The sequence below is a fragment of the Perognathus longimembris genome, chromosome 22 (assembly GCF_023159225.1).
Source record: "Perognathus longimembris pacificus isolate PPM17 chromosome 22, ASM2315922v1, whole genome shotgun sequence".
NCBI classification, from domain to species: Eukaryota; Metazoa; Chordata; class Mammalia; order Rodentia; family Heteromyidae; genus Perognathus; species Perognathus longimembris.
The window spans coordinates 10,560,774-10,584,883 of NC_063182.1; the positions used below are offsets into that span (position 1 = coordinate 10,560,774).

At 39.8% G+C, this 24,110-nt stretch overlaps 2 protein-coding genes across 4 annotated transcripts in view; one reads left to right on the forward strand and one right to left on the reverse strand.

Annotated features, from left to right (window-relative positions):
- Positions 1–14,983, forward strand: part of Scamp1 (secretory carrier membrane protein 1) — a 75,468-nt gene extending 60,485 nt beyond the window's left edge. Inside the window, exons 7-9 of the mRNA XM_048331575.1 lie at positions 3,881–3,982; positions 6,091–6,208; positions 12,264–14,983. Of these exons, the coding sequence (XP_048187532.1) occupies positions 3,881–3,982; positions 6,091–6,208; positions 12,264–12,428 (385 nt within the window). The 3' untranslated portion in view covers positions 12,429–14,983. The remainder of the gene's footprint in view (positions 1–3,880; positions 3,983–6,090; positions 6,209–12,263) is intronic.
- A 4,426-nt stretch (positions 14,984–19,409) lies between these two features.
- Lhfpl2 (LHFPL tetraspan subfamily member 2) overlaps positions 19,410–24,110 on the reverse strand; it is a 137,674-nt gene continuing 132,973 nt past the window's right edge. For all 3 annotated transcript variants that reach the window (XM_048331578.1, XM_048331577.1, XM_048331579.1), the window contains one exon: positions 19,410–22,949. In XM_048331578.1, coding sequence (XP_048187535.1) covers positions 22,693–22,949 — 257 coding nt within the window. In that variant the 3' untranslated portion in view covers positions 19,410–22,692. The remainder of the gene's footprint in view (positions 22,950–24,110) is intronic.

Genomic DNA, 24,110 nt, shown 5'->3' on the forward strand with positions numbered 1-24,110 from the left:
GCTGAGGTTGAATAAGCACAATGTTAAAAAGCACAATGTTAAGTCTTGAAGGAATCACTGTACTGAACAGAATTGGGGCAAATTTTGGACAGTTGAAAATATTGTCAGTCCTAAAAGGTTATGTCATCATCAAGTGGGTGGAACTTTTAGAAGTTTAACGTTTTTTGTGTGTTTGGCTTTTTTGAGACAGGTTCTCACTATAATGCCCAGGCGAGGCTTGAGCTCTCTATCTTCCTGCCTCAGCCTCCTGAGTTTTGAAACTACAGGTGTGGATAGCACACCAGCATACAAAAGTTTGTTTTAATGATAATTCACCTAAATAATAACCTAAAGGGTTAAAAAAAACCCAAACCATAAAATCTTCTTACTAGATGGAGTTAAAACATGGACAGACTTTAACGAAAGCTCATATTAAAAACACTAAATAGTGAGGTGCAAGTGGCTCACCCCTGCAATCCTAGATACCAAGGAGGCTAAGATCTGAGTATCACAGTTCAAAGCTAGCCAGGGAAGGAAAGCCTGTGAGATTTTTATCTCCTATTAACTACAAACAAAGCTGGAAGTGGAGCTATGGTTCAGGTGGTAGAGCACTGGCCTTGAGCAAGAAAAAGCTCAGGGACAGTGCCCAGCCCCAGGACTAGCACTCATACACAGGAAAAAACAAACCATGGAATAAGTATTTGGAATAAAAGTTCCCTTCTATTTTAAATTAAAGGCATCTGATAAAGGGCATCTATAAAAGGAGTCCAATGGTGTAATTTTTCTAAACAACTAATAAAAACCTGTTTAACAAAATGGATGCCAGGAACTGGAAACATGTTTCGGGGGCGATGGGTGGGGGGTACATGGGTAGAGGGAGGATGGATGAGCAAATGCAAAAACACAATTATGTATATCATTCAGTGTACATAATGTAAAAATTGAACTACATAATTTCAGACTAGGGAAGGAGTGGAAAAATAGAGGAGAATGATGGAGTAACACGATCAGGATGCCTGGTACTCATAACCTGACTGACAATTGAAGCCCCTCTGTACAACTGTTTAATAAAAAAATTAAGATAAACTGATCCCTAGATAAATCACACCCTGAGGTTAAAGATGGAAAACTTTCAGCCTAAGAGCAGGAATAAGAGGATATTCATTCTTTCCACTTGTAATCAAGGTTTTGTTGGAGGTTCTGGCCAGTAAAATCATATGAGAAAAAGAAAAGGCATCCAGGTTAAAAAGGAAGAAGTGAAACTGTCTTCATTCAAAGATCCATGATCATTCGTGCAGAAAATATAAATGGAGTTAATACTTTTTTCATGGATTAGAAGAACCACTGTTGTGACATGCGTTGTCTTTAAATGAATTCGTAGATTCATAGATTTGTAGTTTAATCTCAAAATTCCAGCAAGTTGTTTTGTAGAAATATGAACAGATGATTCTAAAGCATATGGAAATGTACTAGCTCTAGAATGTAATGCTAGACAAACTGAACAGTAGAACAAAATAGTTCAGAAATAAAAATAAATCTGCCTATATTTGGAGTACTGACTGTTGAGGCTACAAAAGCAACTAAATGCAAATAAGTATTCTTAAGAAATGATGCTAGAGCAATTGGATATCCATATTTCAAAAAGATTCTATCTGTATCTGCATTTTTAAACCCAGCTTAAAAGCATAGGCAAGTGTAAAATTCAAAAACAGAAAACTTCCAAAAGGGAACAGAAAAATCTCTTTCCTTTGTTTTAGCAACTATCCTTTATAGATAACAATAAAATCAATATTTATAAGAGACCAAACTAGGGCTGGGGATATGGCCTAGTGGCAAGAGTGCTTGCCTTGTATACATGAGGCCCTGGGTTCAATTCCCCAGCACCACATATACAGAAAACGGCCAGAAGTGGCGCTGTGGCTCAAGTGGCAGAGTGCTAGCCTTGAGCAAAAAGAAGCCAGGGACAGTGCTCAGGCCCTGAGTCCAAGCCCAGGACTGACCAAAAATAAATAAATAAATAAATAAAAAATATAAGAGACCAAACTAGAATTCATTTAAAAAAAAACTTAAAACCACTCCTAAGTTACACTAAAATTATATTTTTATACATACTTATTGCAAAGATAAGCCACAAGACTGGGGTAAAATCTTTCCACGCATATATCTCTTAAAGACTGTGTGTGTGTGTATATACACTTAAAACCTTAAAACTGAAATATAAGGGAAACGTTTTTCAGAAATGGATTTTAATAAACAGTCCACCAGTAAGATCTGTAGATGGCATGAAAAGATGTTACTGAACAGGAAAATGGGAGTTAAAATAAGATACTATGGGATGTTAGCTTTCACATTTCAGATTTATTTTGGTCACAGTTTCTGAGGTTTCAGTCCATCATCGTAGGGAGGAGTTGTGCATCAGGTGGAATCATGCTGAAGAGGAAGCAGGGAGGAGTCTGGGCAAGATAGAGCCTCTCAGGATATGCCCAGTCCACAGTCTCCTCCAGGCTGTATTTCACAGTTCCAATGTCTTGCTATAGTCTATTCAGAATTTTTTTTTTTTTTTTTTTTTTTTGGCCAGTCCTGGGCCTTGGACTCAGGGCCTGAGCACTGTCCCTGGCTTCTTCCCGCTCAAGGCTAGCACTTTGCCACTTGAGCCACAGCGCCGCTTCTGGCCATTTTCTGTATATGTGGTGCTGGGGAATCGAACCTAGGGCCTCGTGTATATGAGGCAGGCACTCTTGCCACTAGGCTATATCCCCAGCCCGTCTATTCAGAATTTTAATCTATCAATCTGTTCCTCTCTGGAAATGCTCTCACGGACAGATGTCTGCCTTGTGAATCCCCTAGCTATTCCTCAGTCCAGTCCACAGTCAACATTGACAGTCACAATTATTCAAACATTGTAATCTTTAAATAGTTGTTTATTAGAATTGGATTCTAATGTTAGGCTAGAATGAAAAAGAATGACCATACCAAGATTCATTGAAATACCAAGTGAGGTGCTGGAATACTCACACCGCCAGTGGGAATGTAAAATGGAGCAACTTAATAAAATAATTCGTTAATAGTTTCTTAAAATGTTTAAGATCTACCATGAGTTCTAGTCATCCTACTTGGAGATATTAAGAGAAGGAAATAGATGTAAAAGCTCACAGCATCTTTATAGTACTAAAAAGCTGAAAACAATCATTATAAAAAGTGAATGAATAGCTACTCAGGAGGCTGAGATGTGATGAGCATGGTTTGAAGCCAGCCTGAGCAGGAAAGTCTGTGAGACTCGCTACTTTCCAGTTAGTAGAATAGAATTAACACTGTAGTGAGAAGAAATGGATTTTCTTTTTGGTAAATACCACAATATGATTGAATCTTAGAATAAATGTACTGAGTGAAGGAAGCCAGACTTCCTCCCTCCCCCAGAAAATAATATATGCTATATGATCCCATCAGTATAAACTCTTAGCAGGCAAACTATAATGACAGAAAGCTGTTAAAGTAGGGAAGAGTGGAAGTAAGGGTCCCAAGGAAACATTTCAAGTTGTTCATTGTATTACTTGGGGAAAGGTCCAGGTTTGTACTTAACTGCTTTTGTCCATACTTTGGAAATATATATGGTTTATTGTATGGAAGTTATAATGATAGAAAATCATTTTACACAAAGACAAGCTCTTTGTTTTCTCAAGGTGGATTATGGTGTATTTGGAAATTGAAAGGACAATGTAAGATTGAAAAATACTCAGTATTTGCATTAGAGGTTCACAAATACTTCTTTTGTGTTTAATTTTCAGCCTCAGATAGTTACAACTTTTTAAAGGTTTAAATGTCAGTCTACATGTGAATGTAAAGGAATGAGAAAAATGACATTTTCCTTTGGTCCTGTTTTTTTTTTTTTTTCCTCTCAAAGGAGCGACAGTTCATTCAGATTCTTTGTGTTCTTCTTCGTCTATATCTGTCAGTTTGGTGTACATGTGCTCCAGGCTGCAGGATTTCATAATTGGGGCAATTGGTAAGTCTACCCTATTAACTTAGTCTTTGTGTAAATTGTTTTCTTAATGTAGTCAACTCATATTTTAAAAATGCAGTGTTAGCTGGGTGTCATTGGCTCTTGCCACAATGCTAGCTGCTCAGTGAGCCTGAGATCTGAGGACTGCAGCTCAAAGCCAGTCTGGGAAACTGCGGCTCCCGTTTTCCAGCTAAATGCTGGACTGGAAATATGGCTCAAGTGGTGGAGTGCCAGCCATAGATAGAAAGTCAAGTTGAGAGTACAAGGCCCTGAGTTTAAACTCCGAGAAAATGCACATGTGTACAGTTCCCCCCCCACACCAGACAAAACAAAAATGGTTAAAAATACAAGATTTAAATGTCCTAAGATGTATGTGTGTGTATGTATATATGTGTGTATGTCTACATATAAATGCGTATACATACATATGCATATGCATTCTCTTTAAAGATTACATTCTCATTTTTTAAAAAGTAGCTTATACCTAGTTTAAATAAAATGTGCGTATAATGACACTTAGAAGGAAGAAGCGTAGGAGGCTACTGAATAGTTGGCGAGATGGGAAAGCCAGTGATTGTGGGAGAGAACACCTTGGAGGATCTGACACGAAGGGTACATGCTATATGTGAAGCACTCTTTCAGTAGACACACATTTTCATACATACAGCATGCTTGTCTTTGAGAAGTGAAATGTCTACACACACATGCACACATCTTTAAACTGGGGAAATCACTCAGCACATGGGACACGAACACACTCGGGGCCCTCAGAAACACCAGGGCTGATTTGTGTCTCCATGTATTCTGGAGCAAACACTCGTACAGTGAAATGGGGAGTAGAGTTGTACACATCTCTACAGCTGTCTGGTCCAGTCCGTACACTGTGTTATTTAGTGGGCTACTGTCCAGTCTTTGTATCCCACAACCCTCTGCACTGTGTTCCTGAACTGAAGTTGAATGAGCATGTAACTAGAGAGTCTGAGGACTTCAGGTTGTAGTAGTGATTGTCTATCAGGCAGCTCTTAGTAGTTCCATTTAATGAGCATAGTCACAGAGAATTTATATAGATGTTTAAAAATATTTGTTTTTGGAAAAAGTAGTTTTCAGTATTTAAGTAGTTTTTGGTATTTGATGACAAAGTATTGCTTGAAATATTCAGAAAATAAACTGCTTTAATAGCACGCTTTTTTAATCCTTGAGAAAATGATTTCTCTTGTTTTTTTTTTAAAACAGATGGGGGAAAATGTCAAAATTGAACATGAGAGCATGTGACTAAATAGCACAGAAGAATCTGTCAGTGAGGGCATGACCTCTTTTGAAATAGACATTGTATAATTCAGATAGTTTAAATTTTAATTAAAATTTATCATAAGGTAATTAATTATAGGTTTACATGTAGTTGTAAGAATTACAGGCATAGAGATCCCAGATACCTTTTGCCAGCTTTCACCAGTGCTGCAAAATATAGTAAAATAGAAAAACTAGGACCTTGATAGTAGTCATGATCCAGTGGTTGTTTTCTTTTCTTTTCTTTTTTAAAGAAACTGACCAATTGTTTTGTAGAATGCCATGCTGTTTTATATTCCTTCTCATAGTTGGATGTGATTTAACCTCCTCTTTGCCCACAGATATCACTATTTTTTATTTTAGCCATTTGGCTAGGTGTGTGTATTGATATCTCATCGAGAATTGAATTTGCATTTTCCTAGTGACTAATGCTGTTGACCATCTTTTTCTGTTATCTCTGTGTTCTTTTAGTGAAATGTCTCGTATCTCTTTGCCCATTTTCTACATGTATTTTTTTTGTTGGGCTTTGAAGTATCTTTGTATTCTAAAAACACGTGTTGAACATGTGATTTTTGCAAGTCCTTTCTTCCATAATTCAGAAAATGCAATAATTTGAATTCAGGCCAATCCATTTACTAGCTGTGTTACTTTGGGCACAGAATAGCTCTGTCTTTTTGGTGTGGTTGTAATTGTAAGAATTAATTGTAATGCATACAAAGGACTTGAACATTCCCTGGCCCCAAAGTATTGAGTGTGGATTAGATATTTAAAGCATGCTTAACTTATTTGCCTATAATTACATTTTCCTTTTTATCATTTTGTAGTGGTTGGATTTCATCCCTTACTGGTCTCAACAAAAATATTCCTGTTGGAATCATGATGATAATCATAGCTGCACTTTTCACAGCTTCAGCAGTCATCTCACTAGTTATGTTTAAAAAAGTAAGTGAAATTTTATCTATATAGTGAACCTGATGTGAAGTTCTCACCTGCCTATCTTGCTAATTTCCTGTTTTGTTAATTCAGCAATCCCAAGCCCATTTTATCATTTGTTAGCATGTTTGCTGTCTGAGGATTACTTTTTACAATTAAGTTCGACGTAGGTATGTTTTAAAAATACATCACATTTTCAGCTTTCCCTAAAAACGAAAAATAGGTAGAATCTCAAATCTGAAAATCCAGACATGGCTTTAACATGCCGTGATACCCATAGAGGAAAATTTCACCTGACTTCATGTGATGGGCTGTAGTTAAATGAAGACTCATTAGAATATTGTATAAAATTTCCCCTAGGCTATGTGGAAAGAGCATGTATTAAAAATTCATGTTTATGCTGTGGTTCCATCCTCAAGTATTGCATTTTTAGTTCCAAGCATTTTGGATAAGGGTACTCAACCTATAATTAAAGTCCTGTTAACTGAAGACTTTTTTTAAAGTTCAGTGTAATTTGATTTCAATACATGTGCAATATACATACACGAGTTAAAATTCCAAGGATATAAAAAGAGCGCAAAATATCTCCCCCTGCATTCTTCATGCAGCCTGCATATGTTTTTATGTATGTTTCTGATTTAGTTCTAATTTCTACATATTAGATGAAAAAATGTGCCCTTTATGTCTCTGAGCTTGATCTGTCCATTGTAGGGCCTCTGGACTGTTTCCATAGCAGTGAACATGGGTGTGTCTTTACCATATCCTGATTTGTATTCTTTTAGATAAATGCCCAAAAGTTGTATCCCTGGATCATAGGGGTAGTTCTGTGTTTAGTTTTTTGAGGAATCTCCCAACTGCTTTCCATGGAGGTTGCACTAGTTTATATTTCCACCAACGGTGTAATAAGGTTCCTTTTTCCTGACGTCCTTGCCAGCATCTGTTGTTTGTTGATGGCCATTTCTGCTTGGATAAGTTGGAATCTCAGTGTAATTTTGATTTGCATTTCTTTTATGGCCAGAGATGTTGAGCATTTCCTCACAAGTTTTCTGGTCATATTTATGTCTTCTGAGAAGTCTCTGTTTAGCTCCTTTGCCTATTTATTAATTGGGTTATTGATTCTTTAGGGTTTATTTGCTTGGACTCCGAATATTCTGGGTAGTAGGGCTTTGTCAGATGTATAGCTGGCAAAGATCTTGTATTCTGCAGGCTGTCTTTTCAGCTTAGGAACTATGTCCTTCACCATGCAGAAACTTTAGGTTGATGCAATCCCATTCATCAATTATCTCTATTTGCTGAGCCCTTGGAATTCTACTCAGGCAGTTCCTGCCTATGCCAACAAGTTATGTTTCTCTTTTTCCGATAGTAGTTTTAAGGTTTCAGGTTTTCATTGAGGTCTTTGAACTATTTAGAATTAATTATAGTACAAGGTAATGGGGGTAACAGGATTTTAGATGATGGGTCATTCAGGAAGAGAGGACAGAAAGAGCTCATGTGGATATCAAGGTAGTTTCAACCTTTTATATGAGAGTTTCAAATACTAGTGGGAAATTGAAGTATTAATGCTCTTTTGGATGTACATGATTAGGAGTAAGGAAGGAATTTCCAGGCTGGATTTCTAGACTGGGAAGTATCAGCTTCCTGAGGTAGATGGAGGCTAAACAGAGAGCATGATGTCATGATAGGAGTAGGCAAGCAAGGGCAGAGCAGTCCCAGAATAATATTGTGCTGCAGGAAGAGGGTGGAGGGAATTTTCATGACAGCGGTTATAGGGACATAAGGGGGGCATTGATGAGAGTCATCTAATGGAAGCGTTCATTCTGCAGCAAGGGACAGTTATGTGTAATGCTCCAAACTCTCCAGTTGTCTTCCCCTTCCATCTTCCAGGTATGAAATTCTTCAAGATCCAATCCATGAATGGACAAGTTGTAGAACCATGATTGTATTATATGATTATATTCAAGGCATTCAAAAGAATAGGGGTGGGCTGGGAATGTGGCCTAGTGGTAGAGTGCTTGCCTCGTATACATGAAGCCCTGGGTTTGATTCCTTAGCACCACATATATGGAAAAAGCCAGTGGCACTGTAGCTCAAGTGGGAGAGTGCTAGCCTTGAGCAAAGAGGTCAGAGACATTGCTCAGGCCCTGAATCTAAGCCCCAGGACTGGCAAAACAAAACAAAACAAAACAAAAGAATAGGGGCGTTTCCCAAAGAAGATAAAAGTAGTAAAGAGGAATTATGCAGCATACTCTGGTACTTGGGTAAATTTTTAAAATTCATGATTAAAGAAGTTTACTGGCTACTCTCTCTATATATGCCCACTGTGCGTCAATGCTATAGAAGTCTCTGAACCGCCCTGTGGGTCATATTCTTTTGTGAAAATGAGTTTAGATCATCTTCTGTATGACTTTCATGAAGTACAGTTAATGAAGATAATATAAACTAAAATACAATTTGAAGTAGCCTTTTTAATGACAGGAATTACTCACGATAGAAACAGATACATAGAAGACAGCCAGTTTTTCTATTTCACACTTGCTCAAAACTTAATAACAAATTATCAGAATTTAACAACCAGAATTCTTTTTTTTTTTGGCCAGTCCTGGGGCTTGGACTCAGGGCCTGAGCACTGTCCCTGGCTTCTTTGTGCTCAAGGCTAGCACTCTGCCACTTGAGCCACAGCGCCACTTCTGGCCATTTTCTGTATATGTGGTGCTGGGGAATTGAACCCAGGGCCTCACGTATACGAGGCAAGCACTCTTGCCACTAGGCCATGTCCCCAGCCCCAACCAAAATTCTTGTTGGGTATGTAGCCACAGTTGATAACCACTAGGTGTCAGGATCTTATGAACAGTTAGTCCCCTCAAAAGCGGTATCTGTGCATGCTATTTCTGCTTTAGAATTAGTGGTATTAGGCTATTTCTGTTGTGCTCTGTGGTATGTGTTTGTATGGAAACGAATACAATAACTGAGATTTTGTCGTCATTTTGAAGTGTTGCCGAGGCTCACTTCTGTAATCCTAGCCACTCTGGAGGCTGAGTCTCATGATTAGTGTTTAAAGCCAGCCTTGGCAGGAAAGTCTACGAGACTCTTATCTCCAATTGACCACTTAAAAGCTGAAAGCGGAGCTGTGGCTGAAGTGGTAGAGCACTAGCCTTGAACAACAAAGCTCAGGGACGGTGTGTAGGCCCTGGGTTCAATCCCTAGCACTGGCACACACAAAAAAAGTGAACATATAAAGGAGAGCACATGGTCATTCCTGGGTCCTTGAAATAAACCACCCTTTCCACATGGATCTATAATGGGTTTAGTATATTATAGTGAATACACATGCGGTCTTTGCCCTCTAGGTGGCTCTCTGGGTCTGTACAGATACTGGCTATTGAGAACTGTGCACTGCTCATTTTACCTCTGTTTGAGGCACCATGGGTTACATTTGAAGTAATTGAACTCTAAAACGCATGAACATGTAACACCAGCTATTCAATTTATTATACATCTTAAAATGAAATAATAGCAAAGCAAATTAGAACCAGTATTTGTTTGTTATGTGCCCACAAATGTGGGAGAATGGAGAAGAAACAAATGAGAACTTGTAAATGTATTGCACCGAGATTATGTGTAGTAGGTAAAGAAGGTTTGTTAGCGTTCTGTTACCTACTTCATTTTCTAGGATCCAGTAATTTGTAATTGTGACCTTTAATTTTCAATTGAAAACATGGTTTGGAAGAATTAAAAAAAATTACCTATGAGAGTGCTAAAGTACAAGGTGGAAAGAATCTTAGAGTTTACCAGTATTTGTCAGTGTTCTCTTTTTATTCTTGACCATTTTATACGTTGATCCACATTAATAAAAGTATTTGCTTTTGCCACTGTATAAGAAATGCTTGAGGGCTGAGAATGTGGCTTAGTGGTAGACTGCTTGCCTATTATGCATGAAGGCCTGGGTTCGATTCCTCAGTACCACATATACAGAAAATGGCCAGAAGTGGCGCTGTGGCTCAAGTGGCAGAGTGCTAGCCTTGAGCAAAAAGAAGCCAGGGACAGAGCTCAGGCCCTGAGTCCAAGGCCCAGGACTGGCCAAAAACAAAACAAAACACACACAAAAAGAGTGCTTGAGGCTGAGTATTTTTGTATTTTACCTGCAATGATATTCATTCTCCAATTTAGTTTCGTCTCTTGGTGTCAGTTACTGGTTATTCTTAGTCCTCTTCTGGTCATTCCTTCTTTGATTTGGACCCCACTTTTTTTTTTTTTTTTGCCAGTCCTGGGCCTTGAACTCAGGGCCTGAGCACTGTCCCTGGCTTCTTTTTGCTCAAGGCTAACATTCCGCCACTGGAGCCACAGCGCCACTTCTGGCCATTTTCTGTATATGTGGTACTGAGGAATCGAACCCAGGGCTTCCTGTATACGAGGCAAGCACTCTTGCCACTAGGCTATATTCCCAGCCCCTGGACCCTTTTTAAAAACTTGTATCCTTGTAGGTCTCTGCTTTTCCTTTTGCTTTATATTTTTAAAAGACATATCATAAAATATATAAAAATATAACAAAGTCATATATACTATGAGTTCAGCTACCATTTACATATAGTGGTGTTATCCCTTTGGACTGCTATAAATTGGATGGCTTAAAGAACAAGTATTTTATTTCTTGTAATTCTAGAGGCTGGAAGTCAAAACATCAAGGTATCAGCAGATAGTCTGTTGGCCCTGCTTTCTGCTTCATACATAGCTCTCTTCAGTGTCCCTATTTGGTAGGAGGGACAAGTGAGCTGTCTGGGTCTCTTTCGTAAGGATACTAGTCTCCATTCATGAGCGTTTTACCCGTATGACCCCAGTCAGCTCCAAAAGCTCCTCATCTTTTAATACCATCATGTAGTGGAACAGGATTTCAACGTAATACTTCGGAGAAGAAACCCAAATTCAGTCTATAGCATAGTTCAGTGGTTTCCATGCCCACGTTTTTAGCCCATTACTCTTCTGTGCTCCAAACCAAATCTTCCCCTGGCATCTCTGATCGGCTCAGAGTAAGTATTCAACTTGTGCAATGAACTGAGCATTTAGAGCTCACCCTCTCCCTTTCCCCTCCAACCGGCCTGTTCTTTTTACTCCTTTGAAACTACTTCCTGTTTTTCAAGCTAGACCTGAGAGTCTTTGACCTCTTCTGTTCTTTCTCACTCTGACTTCATTCCATACTTACCAGTTCCTATCTAGATTTGAGAGATTTAGAGAAAGGACTGCCTTGCATAGACTTAGCCCAACCTGTTTGGTTGCATTTCAGTGGGGTTTTTAATTTAGGTCCGTTCACAGTGCAGTGTAATTACTGGCTCCCTAGTCTGCTCCCACCTCAAGGTATATGAGCGTGAAATAACTTTCTAATTTATTTCCTAACATTCTAATTTACTATATCCTTTTTCACATTTGTGTTGAATGGTTAATCTTATGTATTGGTGGACTTTGTAGTTTGATTATGCTGTTAAAAATATATGGTGAGAGAAAAATTTGAACCTTACTCAGGAAAATAAACCTCAAGACTTGAGTGACAAATCAGTATGGAGAAATAGATCTCTACAACACTTCAACGCTCCTTTATGACTTAAGCATACACAAAAGGTTAAGCAGTATGCTTAAGGCTATACATTGTGCCTGGCTTGTTAAAGTTTAAAATGATATCATTAGAATATGATAGTGGTATGTGTGTAGCCATCATAGATATCTTTTCCTTTGAAAGTCAGATTATCTCTTTTTATTTAAATCATTCAGTTCCAGTGTGTAATATATTAATTAATGGAATCAGAGGAAAAATAGCTTTTGTAGTTGGTTAAGAAGTTGTTCTTTGAATTATTTTTGGTTTGACTCAGCATAATTATCTCTTCTGCTTGAGGACGAAAATGAAAAACTCATACTAAGGAAATATTGAAATAGAATATATGCATAATGTCCTTAATGTTAGGAATTTATGACTGGACTCTAGCCCTTTTCTTTGTGCATCACGGTGAGGTTAATTTAAGATGGCTGGAAATGAACGAATGGGTTTCTGTTTACCTTCCCCCACTTTGTTCCCTAGGTACACGGACTGTATCGCACAACGGGTGCTAGCTTTGAGAAGGCCCAGCAAGAGTTTGCAACAGGCGTGATGTCCAACAAGACTGTCCAGACAGCAGCTGCAAATGCGGCTTCTACCGGGGCCTCCAGTGCTGCCCAAAGTGCTTTCAAGGGTAACCAGATTTAGAGGCCCTCCCAACACACACTGTTACCTTTTGACTGTACTTTTTTCTCCAGTTACTGTATTCTACAAATATTTTTATGTTGGAAACACACAGTTCACATAGCATGGGTATTTCCTGTTCACATGTGCATGGGCTAAAACCAGTTACTTTACCTACTAGTTTCTTAATATTTTAGTGCCCCGTGCAGACAAAATACTACATGCTAAATATTCTCCATATTCTTGGGGGATGATGTTCAGCAGATCATTTCAGTGGTGACACACTGAAACTAATAAGTGACTTAAGATTGAAAAGCACCTAATACTGCTACAGTTCTTTCAAGAATCTGTAGAGATAAGGATTACACATTGGAACAGCAAAGCTATACTCATTCCTTTCTCCTTATTTATCTTAAAAGAAATAGGCCAGCAGAGACTTAATGGATTTTTAAATTGGCTTGCTTTTTATCAGATTCTGTTACCAATGAAGAGCTTGTGTGCTTCATAGTAGATAATGTATATTTTAACTTTTTTTTTGAGTAGTTGACATTTTGATAACAATCTCCAATCTTGCATGGACACCACGTTTCTTAAACGAAAGAATTAGTATTTTTGGGTCCTGTACTGCTTATAGTTGTAGAAATCAGGATTTGTTTATGGAATCATAGAAATGATTTTATATAATAGTTTGTTTTGAATAAAAATTTATTGGGGTGTAAAGACTTTAATATAATATGCAGTGCATTATCCAAAAGAGAAGGTAGTTAATCAGTGTAATAGAATGTAATAATAATAGCTCCTTTAATTTTATTATATCTTAATTTCCAGTATTCGTACAGTAAAACTTTACTGTATGGAAACTTTAGTATAGTCTTGTGATTACTCTTTATTTGAACTGAGATTGTGCTTGGCAGCTTATTGTGTGTGTGTGTGTGTGTGTGTGTATGTGTGTATGTGTGTGTATGTATGTGTATGCATGTGTGTAATTTTTGACAGGTATTAAAGGCTAGCCTAACCATTGTCCAAAAAGAACATACAGTATTTAAGGGATTTTTCTTTTACTATTTCATGTTTAGTTGCATTAAAAACAAAAAGACCCTAGCATTTCTAGTACACTTGAATCTTTAATGCACCGAAGTCTTTCACTTTTTAAGACAGACTGAATACATTGAAATTTTTTAGCGATAGAAAACACAAAACGTTGCATCAAGCAAGAAAATATAAATATAGCTAAATGCACTAATTATGAACATAATCACATTGAAATTGTTATAGGCAGCACAGACTTTAATTCTTATGGTATACTTTAGTTCAAGTTTTGAGTAATTTTTAATACTGATTAAATGATTCCAAAACACTACTATGTTTTTTGAATGTTTTTAGCAAGTTTTAGATTACAGAATGATAGGTAGTGATTTATTCAACTTGCTTTTAAGAGAGAATGGTCTATTGGATTAATTTTGAGACTGAAAGCCCTTTCTTGAAACAATCAAATGGCATCAGTGATTAAATTGCTTTTATTCTTCTCAAAAGTAGGTTTCATACTGGGATGGTGTCCAATCTGTTATTTCTGAGACTTCACTAGGTGATGCAGATCCTTCCAGATTCTGTTTACATTTGAGGTTATATATTGAATAATATAGTTGTAAGATGTTTCTTTTCTGTTATTCTGAAGAAAATTCAGAATAGAATTGAAAGCTGTTGTTAGAAATACTCTGATCCATGAGATTCTTCACCTGCATTTTCAGCCAGCTCCTCAGTTCTAAAGTCGTTGTGAAAATGTATTTCCTCCATATGCTTTATTGAGTATGGACTTTAGACACCTCAGAACATTCACCTTGAGCCAGAGAAGAGCACTTAAACTCGGCATTCATTTCCACCCCAGGGGCATTTTAAATTTTCTCTAAAGAACAAATAAAATATTTATCAGCAACTCTTGGAAAATATTAATAACTTTCCTTTAGAATTGGAATGTTGCTCTTATGTAGAAATCCTCAAAGGTAGTGGTGAAGAATAATTGAATTGATGGTTATTTTTTTGTGTCAATAGGAAAAGCCAGTTATTTGGTTAAAATCCAATTATTTGGGTCGATACAAATTTATAAAGAGAAAATCATGTGTTTTGTTTTGAAAAGGTAAATAAATGATCATTAAAATGGTGGCAGGCATGCCTATAGATTGGTCAGGTATAAAAACAGCTTTAAATTTACTCTCTGAATAGTAATGAACTCAGCAACATATTGGCATTTGTTTTATATTTAATACTAAAGCGAGCCACTATCCCAGTCATAGAGTAGGCATCTGTGTTACCTTTCAGTTGGCAATGTTATAACATGGCTCTTTTATTTCAATATCAGAAAACCATTGCTGAGTGATTTGTAACTCGGGACTTGGATTATTTATCAAGACTGTTTGTATATTTTGTTGGTGATTAATACTGCGCTGCCATCGTGCTGACTCCAGTTCTGTATCAATGCCCTCCATCTGTCCTCTAATGTTGCATGTCCTCGGTGGTTTGGAAGTTTTGTATATTTATTGTATTAACGCAGAGTGTCATAAAATAAAATGCTGTTTACTGGATTTTTGTTTGCATAATTTAAATACTAGTAATTCAGAGCCAGAAATTATGCTGTATGTTTACTGTAGAGAAAGTTCACGTTTTTATCTTCAGAAATTTATCATTTTATCATGTGTTCAATAGAATACAAAAAGAAAACTTAGCTTAAAACTCTTAAGCAACACAGAATGACTGTTGAGTGAGACTGTTGTAGGAACTGAACAGGAGCTTCGCCCATATTAAATGTTTTGACCACTTTAAAGTCAAAATACACAGACTGTATAGAAGTTGGTCAGGTTTGTGGGCTAGAGTTTTTCTGGAGTTAAATGGTTGCCTCTGGACCAGCATTGTATTAATTTAATATTATTTGTGTTCTGTTTCTAACCTCGATTTCCTGTTGCTGTTGAAAGTACTATTTGTGTATAGGTTTTTTATTTGGTTAGCTAAAGAAGATGTAAATTTTTGAGAAAATACAAGTTGAATTAAAATAAGAACAGTATTTTAATACTCATTACTTTGGTTTTTCTGAAAACATTGATACTGACATTCTATACCTTTATTAGTCATGCTTAACATGACTATGTACAGAATTTATTACTTTTGAGGACCTTTCTCCTTGCTATGTACAGCTTAAAATTATCATAGGCATCATACATTTCAGCCATTGTTTTCTTAAGGCAAATGCTTCGAAGGATTTGTTGATTGCATAGGATTGAGCCCATTAGAGAACTCACCTTAATAGATTATCAAGTGCTACAGTATAAATTTAGAGTAAAATAATATGTTTTAACTATGAGAGTTGTTTAAAATATTTTTTATTAAACTAAAACATTGTTCCACCTGCAGTAGTTGAGTATTTTGGAAAATGAAGTATTTCCAGTAGAATTTGAGAGTGCCAGCATCCTAACACTGGCTTCAACTCTGAATATGTGGCGACCAGTGAATCTCAAGATGAACTTAGAAAAGGAATGTCTGAATAGCTTTCTCTCGCAGGGGGCCCTACTGCTCTTCATGGTGTCCTTGTATCCTTACCCTTTCCCTCCCTTGTTTAGCTTGAATTGACTTCCCCCGCCCCCCACGCTGGTTGTGGAGTTGACTTCAGGTCTTGGGCTTTGTCCCCCAGCTTTTGTGCTCAAGGTTCACTGCAGAGAAGAGTCTCAAGGACTTTCCTGCTCAGGCTGGCTTCAAACTACTATCCCCAGATCTCAGCGCGCCCCCCCTCCCCCCCCCCCCCCCCCCCCCCCCCGCCAGCTAGGATGAAAGGTGTGAGCCACCAGCACCCGCCTTCCACTACTTTCACCTGGAGAGTCTTAACTAGCACCGTGGTTTCCTACCTTTCTTAAAGGTTCTCTTATGACATAGTGCTGTGTCAGAAGGACTGCATATTTTCAAAAATACCTTTGTGGTACGTTGTGAAATTGTTCTGGAAAGATTGCGTCAGTCGTTGCCTCCTCAGCTGTGTACAGAGGGCCTCTTTTTCACCCCTAGCCTACATCAGGTGCCCCTTTTCCAGAAGCTCTTTTACACCAGGAAGTTTGGATGATAATGAGGAAGTCTGTTTTCCCAAGCTCGTGGGCTCACCCAATGCTATTTGTTTGTTTTGGTTTTCCGAAGGAGTAACTGTGTCTTTCATCCACAGAGATCTGGTCCTGAAAGCTCTAGGGTCAGATAATTACCCAAATGCTCCATTTTAACAGTACAGAAAAAGAAATGGTGGCCGCCAATTTTATTTAAAGTAAAATTAGACTGCTTGCTACCCTTCAGTTCCAAGTGATACTTAGGCACACAGAGGAGTATCATAGTTTTCTTCTAAGACAAGGACTTACTATATACCAGAAAGTACACTGAAGGCTTTACTACACCACTTAATCCTCATGCCGTATCTCTTAAGTAATTTCTCCTGGCTCTGCTTTTATAGAGGACAAGAAACCACCTCAAGATACCTCAGTGAGGAATAGTAGTGAAGAATACAACTAGGTTGCCCTACTCCTGCCAAGTTGGGGACTACTTTTGCTTTGCAGTCCACTTTTCTCCAATTCCGCGTTCTCTCCCACCTTTGCACATGTCCAGTGATCCATGTCCATCCGTTGGGAACAGTGGACACTATGGAAAAAATCCATAACCAAGAAGAGAACTGCAACACGCATTTCTAAGTGTCTAAACCAAAGGCTGGCTCTGCAACCTGCCCGTGAGTATGTTTTCAGCTCTTTAACAGCGTTCATCTACTAAGTGGTGTCTGGCATTTGAATGTTGGGAGAAACTGAGGACAAAGCCTGATTGACTTGGTTGAATATGCTTCTTCTGTGATTATAATGCCTGCTTGCCTTGGATGGGAATATTTATGAAATAGGGAAAATTGCTAGGCTTTCTCTGCAAGCGAGGAAGGAGCAGTTTTCTGTGGCTATGATTTTATGGTGTGGGGTGTCATGGAGTTGCCCCTGAAGTTGTTTGCCACACTGAGGGCAGTGGTGTTTCCAGAGTGGGTATTGCTGTCTCCTGCTCTTTCTAAGTGAAGGGAACATAACATAGCAACAAAGCTGTTTGCTGTCTTGTCAAACCTGTAGTTGAGCTTTGGCTTTGTCACGTAATTATCCTCCTAACCTGGGGCAAATGCACTTAAGTTACCTAAGTGGCAGTTACTTATCTATACAATGAAAATGGCAATAGTTTCTGTATCATAGGGTTTTGATAAATAAATGCATAGCATACTATTCTCATAGTGTCAGCACATTAAATGTAAGCAGTAATTAAAACACACTTTTCGTATCTCCATGTATACTGATGATTTCCACACCTCCATCCTTATCCCCATGTCTCTGGACTATTCCCAGCTACTCCCAGCTTTCTCTCCTCCTCCTTCCCTGTTCCCCTCCCTCTTTCCTTACACAGTCATATCTGCCAGTTATCCTAGACCCTACTCCCAGTTTCTCCTTCCCTCTCTCCTCCCCCCCCTACCCCTCTCCCTGATGTCATCCTAGACTTCCTCCTTGCTCTACTGCTTCTCATCAGCATTCAAGCTGTCCATTTTCCCCCCCTCTAATTTGTTTCTAACTTGTCCTGTCGATTGACTCCACTTTCATTGCCTTGATTTCAGTTCTCTGAAACAGAATATATTGGAATCTTTTACCCTGGACAGTCATTAGGGATTGCTTACCTATAGGTGTTAGATCTCTCAGGATTTGGCTATGAAAAGCCCAACTGCTGATAATAGCCGTATTACTGACTTTGACATGTGGTTTTGAGTCTTTCTGCTTCCTCTAGTTGTGCTTTTATCTATATCCTGTGGCCCTAAGCAAAATGAGTATTTCATGCCTTGAAGACAGACTGTCAAAGTCCTCGGGAAGGAAGCTGCGGGGGAGGAGATAGCAGGGCCGCGTGGGCTGCCCTACCCAGTGACTGCGGGGTCCTGAAGGGTCCTCGGTGGAGGGCAGGGCTTGGGGTTTGCTGCTTGTAAGAGTACTCTTAGTAATGGACGAGAAAGATAGTGAAATAATGTCCATATAAGAGAGGTGTCTTGGGTAATGAAGGTTGTTCTTCAGTGGATTTTTGTTAAGGAAAGACTTCAAGGGCATCTAGGAGTAAGTTGAATAGGTATTCCAGGAAGATTAAGTATTTAAAGTTGATTCTAGTAAAATTGCTAGGTAAAAACTAAGGATAGGAACACAACATGACTTTCAGCCTTTGCTGAAATTTAAGCTATGGGCCTTTCCTTTCTAGAATGACTTTTGAGGAAGATGTAATAACACCCCAGAAAGCAACAGAAAATTTCTAGTTCTGCTTGAAATAATCAGGTCATGATTTGTTTAGAAAACGTTTTCTGTAATGTGTATAATTTTGCCAGCTTTTAATTTGGATTTCTATTAGAAATTGGGCAGATGTATGTTCAGAAAGCAAAGCATAAATACCCTTTTGGCTGTCAGAAGCCCTAGTTGAGGGGAAGAAGGTGGCACTTGGGTTTATTTTGAGTGGAAGTGTTTGGTGGAATGTAGAGAGAGGGCTGAGTTTATGGAAAGAGTAGCATCACCTTTCCATTTGTAAATGGACAGGATTGCTGTCAGGAAATGTGTATTGCAGTTCACTTTTACTTTTGATACTCACGTTGGAAGAGATGAAACTATCTTTCAGTTAACATTCACCTGTCACAAATGTAAAGAAGCGCTTTGAAGGGGCTTCCATATTATAGCTTTAAGGTGTTTAGTACATGTTTCTTCTGTTTCTTCTTTCTCCCACCCTCTCGTTATAATGGTTGATGTTGAAGATAACCTGCAGAAGGGATATATATATATATATATACATATATATATGTCAGTAGTAATATAATAGTTGAAGATAGTTGAGTATCTTTTATCCTGTTACCAATATTATAGTGTTTCAATTTTGTTGGGTGGTGGTAGTTACTTTCTTGGTCTAATTATATGCTTGGTTTTGAAGCCAATATACTTGAAAGAATGAGTTTGCAAAATGTGATTTAATTCAAACTGAAGAGGGGAAGGAAGCACATTGTGAAAATACATATGCACAGAAACCTAATCCATGCTAGACAAACAACATATTACTTTACAATAGGATAACCACAAGTTTGAAGGCTCAAGTTGAGTCTGTCAGCTGTAAATACAATTTTATATTTGGCTCAAGTGGCTACTGAATTTCAGGTGGTGCCAAGTTCCTCCAAAGCACCTCTTGATCCGTCAGCCCTGGCAGGAGTTTCACCACAGTCTCAGATGAAATCCCAGCCATCCCTTCAACTCTTGAGGCCAACGGAGTCACTGGTACCCAAACGCAAGTGGAGGCCGGGGATTTCCAGTGGCCACAAGTTATTGCACACAGAAGTCCATTCTAAGCCAGGCGCATGGCTAAGAAGGTGTGAGATTAGCCCTTCCGCAGTGTCTGGCATTAACGTGGTCTAGAAGCGCCCGTGAAGAAATAGCTCCTTCGTGAGAATGTGCCAGTCACGAGTTATTACACCAACGGGAGAAAGGCAAGGTGGCAGCTTCACATTTCACAAGAAAGACGAGCATTACCTGGGCCTGGTTTCACGTTCATGTAAGTAGAGAGATTATTTTATTTTAGACCCAAGAGAAAAGGATTCCATACCAGTCTTGTCTTCACATAAGGTTTGTGTAGCATTCAAGTTGTTTTACGCGAATGATGAGGCCGTGCAGGCGAAAATGTGTAACTCCCCTCTGCCAAGAGTCGCCTGTGTTGACTCCTGTCCAGTTTCCAGAAAATACATACATACACCTTTGTTTATTGCACATCTTTCACACAAACCTGTGTATGTATTCTATATATATGTATATATATATAAATACGCTACACATAAAAAGAGACTATGGCACTTTACAGAATACATGTTTACCAAAGATCATTCATTACACCACAGATGTTTGAAATGATACAAAACCCTTAACACATTTCATGTAACATTGTGAATTAAAACACAGGTTTAAAGACTCCACAGACCCCAAGGCAAATATTCCTGCTTTAGAGTTCATTGAGAAGCCTAGCGTATCACAAAACTTGAAGCAACAGATACAGGCAAAATAAATAGGACTTTTCTGGTATCAGCAATTGTTCTATTAAAAAAAATAAGTATGGGTCAACAAGTGGTATTTAAAGAGCGGTGTAGAAGAGTTTTGGTCTAGACTAGAATGATTTTAAATGGTCCTTTCAATCTAAAGTACGTTTGTATAGTGGACTAAAGTTTTTAAAAGACCCAGTTGTTTTTTTTAACTGATGTCTGTCGTCGTAAGTCAGTGTCTAGGTAGTCTTTAGTGGTTTAGGGTTTTTCTTGTGCAAGTATCCTCTGCGCTCTTCCATAACATTCAGACTAATGAACTAATGAGTCATGTGATTGTTACCAGGCTGATCGGGAGTGCGCCGCTACTTTCACCAAAGAGCGAGGGATCTGTTCAGAGGGTCCTCTGGGCACATGACTAGCCTAGCATCAGGAGGAAACTGAGATTAGTGTTAGAGATTTCTGTCTTGTAATGAAACAAATTATTGAGCAAGATTTGCCTGATGACAAAATTGCTTTAAATGCCAAGCATTGCTGATGCTGGAAAAGAGTTACCATGTAGGCACAAGGGCTTGGTTAGAACACTACCCATGCAGTCAGGAACAGGGGTCTCATCCATTGCTCCCATCCCTATTTTTCATGTGCTTGGAGACATGATCCCTTGGTTGCTTAGCAGGAAACCTCTTTTTCTCTTTGAAAAAAGTGTATGGTTTGTACCTTGCTTATTTTAAACTTTGGTCAAAGTGGTAAGCTTATTGAAAAGTGGTATAACACCCCTCTTGCCTTTCATCTGTGAGAGGTAAGATGATTTCTGCTATAGCCAAAGACCCTAAAATATAATAAAACTTTAGTTGCTTCTGCACCCGGGGATAGTTCTAAACCCTCAAAGCTTAAAGATGATTCACTAGGGCAAGGGTGCAAAATGAGTCAGGGTTGCTTGCATAAGTGGTAGTACTTAGCACATTATGGACAGTAAGAAAGAAGGTGCTTAGTTAACTCTGTTAAACTTTCAAAACAAAACCTCAAATGAGCACATTCATAAAACCAAAGAGACTTGCTTTTAATCCTTCTAGAAGTCCGGAGGTTCCAGGAGTGTTTTTGTATCATTCTGCAATACTTAAAGCTCATATAATGCCTGGTTAGTTGTTTATGGCTACTTAGGTCATTCTGATTACTATCTTCCTGGATCAATTATATTGATAATTTATGGAAACCAGCTTAAAAGCCCTGAATCCCTTTTGGTAGTGGCCTGTGGCTGTTTTTGTGAACGGGTAGGCAGGTCGTATGAGCTCAATTATTTTTAGCTTCTGGATTTTTTTTTTCCCCTCTGCACTGTCTCTGTGCTTTCCTTGTGATATAGTCTTGATGTAGCTATTTAGTTCTAGCAATTTCATGTTACTTCAGAATCAGACCAGTAACTCAAGAAGCCCCCTCGCCACCCCCCTTTTTCTGAAAAGAATGCCATTCCTCTGCTGAGGGGCTGGCGGTCGGCTGGCGGTCGAATGGTTTCCAATGGAGAAAGCGGCCCCTACCAACTCAAGGCTCTGCTGCCTCCTCCCAGTGGCATCTCGAGAGGCTTGGCTGTCCCCAGAAGGCGGACACAGCCCAGTTCTAACCTAGCAGAACTGTGATCTCCGAGGAGGAGGTGGCAGAGCCGGCGTGGGGCCTAGGAAAGAATCTACTGGCAAGATTTTGTGTGTGTCTTTTTTTTCCCCCATAGAAGGTACTGGTCTTTAATTTTTCTTTACTCAAAAATCTTGGAGTGGCAGTGGAGTGAATCCACTTTGCCCTGGATTCTACTCTGTCCCTATCTTGCTGTGTCCTGTAGCACTCAATCTGTCCCCAGTAAGTCTGTAGCCTTCCTTTTAATCTTTAACAGACACCTGAAACAAGGAAACCTAAACTGACCCACAGACATTCTGAGGGCAGAACAGCGCCCCCAGGGCCCGCGGACTGGCTGAGGTCTCCTGTGCGGCCAGAGGAGGGCGCCACCGCGAGTCCCGCCTCCACTGAGCCGGGGGAGGCTGACGGCAGGGCACCAGCAGTCAGGACTCACACTGCGCTCCGGGTCCATCCCTTCTCGTCCGCATGCAGCCCCAGGCCGGGGCTCTGCTCAGCCAGGTGGCGGCTCGGGAAGGTAAAGCTAGTTCTCCTCTGATGCCAGTGACGACTTCCACAAGCTCGCACGAGGGAGCGCAGCACGTCTCTAACACACTAGAGGAGGCAGATGAGGCTTTTCCCCTCTTCGATCTCTTCCTGCACTTTGTCACTGGAGGTTGCAATTTCTGCTTGTGCGGAGAAGACAGCACAGATGAACGTGAGGACGGTGCCGCCGATGGCCGTGTAGAAGGCCCAGCCCAGGGCGCAGTCTCCGGGCTTGTAGGCAGATGCGTAGGGACCACAGTAGTCTATGGCTTTCTGGCAGCCCCAGCCAGCAGGGTAGAGTATCAAACCCAGGATAAGGAACAGACCTGTGGGGCAGAGAGAAAAGGAGGTCAAGGCCCGTGGCTCTGAGGGCGCCTGCTTCTCTTGCTTTGAGGGGTAGCCTCCCTTCCACAGTGGAGATGGCTAGGGACTGCTTGATGCAGTGAATGACTTAAGCAATCAGTGTAGCGGGGCATGGTGGCGCGGGCTTGCAGTCCCAGCTCCTGAGGAAGCAGAGGCTGGAGGACACGAGTGGAGGCCCTGCGGCACAAGCAGGATACAAACAATAGGGCTGGATCTCCGGAGAGGAGGGCACAATGCTCTCCCTTCACCCTGCGGTACTGGTGGGGGCAGGGGGAGAAAAGTCTTTATTTACAGGTCTCTCCTGCAATGAACAGTTCCCTTTGAAGGCAGAAGTTGGCAGAGTAAGCCAAGTGTGGCTTTATAAACTGTTACCAGAATATAGCCATGCACACGTGTTTACAAACTAAATGACAATGGACGCACTGGTGCTGGCATAGCAAAGCAGACGATCTAGCTACAGACCACATGGGCTTCAAAACCCAAACGTTTTTCTGTTAGGCTTTTTCGTGAAGCCACTACCTCTGGCCTAAGGGAATTCATACGTGAGTAATCTCAACCTGGTTAAATGTCAGAGACAGGACACCTGGCCCCATATCAACCTAAGCCAGCAAGGAATCCGTATTAGTGTTTGCCAACAGCCGTTTGCATGCCTGGGAGCAGAGGGTTCTTTATAAAGAAATCACAAGTTTTTAATACTCGTACGTTCAGCCTTGAGTAGACAAGTTCTGCTTCCACAGTAAGCCTCCATTTTGTGTCTGACAGTTTACTAATAAATATACTGCAGTGCTTGAGGTGTTTTTCCTGCCTGATGTCACCCCAGCTAGGACAAGAAAAGTCCCCAGGTGTGGGGTTTTCTTCAGTACCTGTCAGCTGTGCGCTTGGGGGCGCCGGGCTGGTGTCACCCCTAGGCCTGCCCCTGCTTACCACTGAGCAGTGCAAGCTGACCAGGAAGGCCCGAGGCCCACAGTTCAAGTCCTTCAGTTCCCCTGCATGAGGCTGACAAGGGTAGGTGGCTTTAGGGTTTGTGCCAGGAAAAAAAAAACAACAACCTAGTTCCTTTAAAAACTGCTGTAATCAGGCGTGCTAAATCCTAACCAAAGTCTCCCTCGGGATAGCGTTTTTAT